The 4214-nt window shown below is 30.3% G+C and overlaps 1 protein-coding gene across 1 annotated transcript; it reads left to right on the plus strand.

Annotated features, from left to right (window-relative positions):
• Positions 1-253: 253 nt before the first annotated feature.
• Positions 254-3512, plus strand: LOC136987910 (uncharacterized). Its single transcript, XM_067285685.1, has 3 exons — positions 254-351; positions 444-496; positions 2899-3512. Exons 1-3 carry the CDS (start codon positions 318-320, stop codon positions 3184-3186), a joined length of 375 nt encoding a protein of 124 aa, XP_067141786.1. The 5' UTR covers positions 254-317; the 3' UTR covers positions 3187-3512.
• Positions 3513-4214: the final 702 nt, after the last annotated feature.

A 4214-nucleotide genomic window follows, 5' to 3' on the forward strand; every position in this document is an offset into this window, starting at 1 on the left:
TTATACTTTAAAATAACGGTTTAGTGTGTATAATGGAAAAAATCATCATATATTTAATATAATGAAATCATAAAATTATTCGATGAGTTTACTAAATTAACTTAACATTATTGTGATTACAATTTTAAGCTGCAATTCATCAGAAATTTCACTTTTAAGATATTTGTAACAGTATAAATGTCATGTAATTTTTCATCTTATCATGGTTTTTCAGTCGATATATTTACAAAATATGAATATATTACCGATTCTTACATATATAAATACGGGCAGAGAACTGCAGTTTAATATTCAGAATATTACTGGATTGATACAAGATGAATAAGCTGTTCATTGTGTTGAGTTTTGTTGGTAAGATTAAATTATAAACATATACTGAAATATTTTAAAATATATCATATTAAATTCTGTAGAAACGATCATAATTTGTATTTATTTTAAAGGAATTGTTACGCTGTACAACTTCCAGAGTGATGCTGCATTAATAGATGATTTGGTTAGTATACTTTCACATTTATATATAGAATTATTTACATTATATAATAATTATAAAATATATATAATTTTATATTCTTAGCCTTTTCCGCTCTCCGTATTCCTTAATATTTAAATGCCTCCTGTGACCCCAGAGCAATCTTTATCAATTATTTTACTCAGCTAGGCAGGTCGTTCCATATTTTCTCGTAATACAGAAAAAACATGAGGCGACTCTTAGTTTAAGTATAAGTAACGTAAGTAGGCGATCCTTAATTTAAATATATTCGTAGTAAGCGTTTAAGAAAGAAAATACGTCTGTGTTAATTCGTTAGATCATAGACGTCGAACTTAGAATTTTACAACTGAAATATAAATTTGATTTTTTGTCGGATGAATAAATTATTTTTGTAGAAATTAAAGACAAAGTCGCTCTAAAAATATTTCAGACGATCACCGTTTTTATTGTGTTCTAGAACAAAATTATAGACAGCTGGACCTTCCTTTTTAGGCTACACAACTGCCCACATTTAAAATAGTTCCTTAAAAAACACACAGAAAAGACCAATAAAAATTAAAAGAATTTTTCTTAAAATTGGAATGGTAAATCTTACGAGGTCTTGTTAGTTCATCCTTGTCTGTTCCGGGTTTCCGGCTCCTTATAACTACTGGAAATTAGCTCTGACGGATGTAGATTACGCCGAGACAATCTCTCTGGTGACGAATTTTTTACAATATGTTTGATTTTTCGTTTGCCTTTGTCTTTAATTTCTACAAAAATAATTTATTCATCCGACGAAAAATCAAACATATTGTAAAAAATTCGTCACCAGAGAGATTGTCTCCGCGTAATCTACATTCGTCAGAGCTAATTTCCAGTAGTTATAAGGAGCCGGAAACCCGGAACGGACAAGGATGAACTAACAAGACCTCGTAAGATTTACCATTTCAATTTTAAGAAAAATTTTTTGGATTTTTATTGGTTTTTTTTGTGTTTTTTAAGGAACTGTTTTAAATGTGAGCAGTTGTGTAGCCTAAAAAGGAAGGTCCAGCTGTCTATAATTTTGTTCTAGAACACAATAAAAATGGTGATCGTCTGAAATATTTTTAGAGAGACTTTGTCCTTAATTTCTACTGAAATATAAATATTTATTTAGCAATTATTTATTGTGATTTCGTCACAATGCTGGGCTCCAATTTTTATCATATTTTAAATTTATTTAGTATAAAATATATGCTTTCATCTTCAAATTAGTAGTATCTTGTTTTTTTCAACGTACATTTTCTGTTTGCAATAGAATTATGTCGGTTATCTATCTAAATCCTTCTAGGAGAAAATTTTGAAATCAAATAACTGACGTTTGGTTTTCCGCGAAAGGTTGTTCACAGTTAATCGGGGCTGCGTGCTTCTATGATTTCTACCTCTGTATTTTTTATTAAGACATTATTTCTAGAAATGACTGTTTTTAATGAACATATATAAAAAGCTTAATTAAAGTTAGTAACATTCTCTAAAAATAAAACTATTAAAATAAAGCAACTCAAACACATGCGCAGTCTGCCAACGAAGTTTTTCCTGCGAATACGTTCTGTGGAAAATTCCTCACTATTTAAATATTAAGCTTAGTTCACACTGAGTGAATAGCGAAAGCGAATGAGAAAAGCGAAAAGTGATTTTTATTCGCTTAGCGAAATTGACTGATAAGCTAAGTTTACACTGAGCGCGATTCGCTGGCGAAAGCGAAAAACAGAGCAAATAACACGTCAGGAATGACGACATTTCCGGAAAATTTTACCATTTCGCGAATCGCTTCGAACTTCAGAACTGTCGAGCATTTTCGTTAGAGAAAAAATTTCGTCACCAATCGTATTCCCGTTAGTTGTCACGTGGTTCTTGTTGTTTTCAAGATGGCTACAGAAACTTTCTCATGCAATACAGCAAATATTGTAATTACGGATTTTTAATATTCCTCTCATCCAGCATCGTTTTATTTTTGAGATATCTTTTTTCTCAATAAATAAACAAGCGTGGTTAGCAAAAGAATATTGGGAGCAGCCATTTTGTTTTTCGAGATGACGTTTTCGCTCGCTTGCAAATGATTGCTTGCTTAAAATTCGCAATGGTTTTTCGCTTTTGATTGTATGAGTCAATTTCGCTAAGCGAATAAAAATCGCTTTTTGCTTTTCTCATTCGCTTTCGCTATTCGCTCAGTGTGAACTAAGCTTTAGACACACAAAGGAACCACTAAAACTGCACGTGGCCAGCACGTTGATTATGCGCGAACCTATAGCCAGATGTCAAGTTCAGTTGTTTTCACCCACTCGACTATAGTAGGCCCACTAGAATTAGTATCGTACGTTCCAAGTTAAGAACCACTGCCAGCTGTATAATAAATAATAAAAATGAGCTTTCATTATTTTCAGAGACAGATAATTGACAATACAGTTGATGTCATACAAGCCATTAAAACATTAGAAGCTCACTTAACTTCCAAACCGGAGAAATTGCTTCTAACTGAAGATATCAAACAAATTACTGATTTGCTTGATAAACTGAATGGTTCGCCAATTGAAAAATTGAAATTTCACTTCGGGTCTCAATTAAAAGACTTAAAATCAGGTGTAGACAGCTCTTCAACTAAACAGTACGAGGATGCAGTAGCTAAGGCATTAAAGTTTGTCTCATCGTTTTTAAACAAGAAGTTAAAATAAGAAATTCTTATATTACTTCCTTATATACAAAAGGCTGACAAATTTGAATTTAAAAAGTAGTGTAAAATACAATTATAACGTTTTGTCTTTTATATAGACGACAGTTAATTGTAAATGTTATTTAAAACAGAATACTACGCTGTATAATTTCTTTATATGAAATAAAAAATACAATAGAGAGTTGTCTAACTTTCCCGGCTGTTAAGTGATTTTATTTTAAAAATAACTTTTATATTATTAATCATCCTACCAATAAACAAATTGTCTTTGGCGCCATCTATTATAAATATTTATCACGAAAACGTTTTATATTGTTAATTATTATAAAATTTGACATGATTTCTATATTTTTCTTCCTTATATATATAACAACTGGAAAAGGAAAATGAGCAATTTTCTTCATCCATATATATTTATGTCAGAAAAACCGCACCCCAATAAGTATAATTAGTACTTGAGCACACTTACATAATTTTGTAAAGTTGTAGCTTTTCCTTAAAAAATTTTAGTAAATATTTAATGATTTTCTTAAAAGGTTTGGATTTTCTTCTAAGTTGACGTGAAATTTGTATCATACTTTATGATACAAATCGTTCGTATTTTGTAAATCTTTTATTTAGAATTAATGGATGAAACTGCTGATGATAGGAAGTAAATGAGACATTGTAAAGAGCTAGGAAAATAAAGTACGCGAGCAAAGAGTAGGGCTGTCTCAGAAACTTGTCAAAATATCTCAACTTGGGCCTATTACGGAAAAATCCAGCTGTTAAGCATTTTTATTTGAGCGTCGATGAGGAACACACCGGTTTATTTTTTAAAATGTCTGTAATTAATAATTGAGTAGAGAACTGTTTTACCTTACCACCAAAGTATTCTTTTTTAACAGTTTACTATTTATATTTATTGAATTAACTGATATGTAGATACTGTACTGTAAATACATTAATAAGTTAACCATGACAATAAATGCAGTGTATATTTTATGTATATAATGTAAAATGTATTGTAATCAAGATTTAATTTAACAC

Source organism: Centruroides vittatus, unplaced genomic scaffold, assembly GCF_030686945.1.
Source record: "Centruroides vittatus isolate TY-2023 unplaced genomic scaffold, ASM3068694v2 scaffold_2890, whole genome shotgun sequence".
In the NCBI taxonomy this organism is placed as follows: domain Eukaryota; kingdom Metazoa; phylum Arthropoda; class Arachnida; order Scorpiones; family Buthidae; genus Centruroides; species Centruroides vittatus.

Bases quoted from the DNA above. Each gene is read 5' to 3' on its own strand.
- LOC136987910 (XM_067285685.1), top strand. From the start codon at position 318: ATGAATAAGCTGTTCATTGTGTTGAGTTTTGTTG. The intron at 352-443 runs GTAAGATTAAAT...TTTATTTTAAAG, and splicing joins CATTGTGTTGAGTTTTGTTG to GAATTGTTACGCTGTACAAC. The intron at 497-2,898 runs GTTAGTATACTT...CATTATTTTCAG, and splicing joins CTGCATTAATAGATGATTTG to AGACAGATAATTGACAATAC.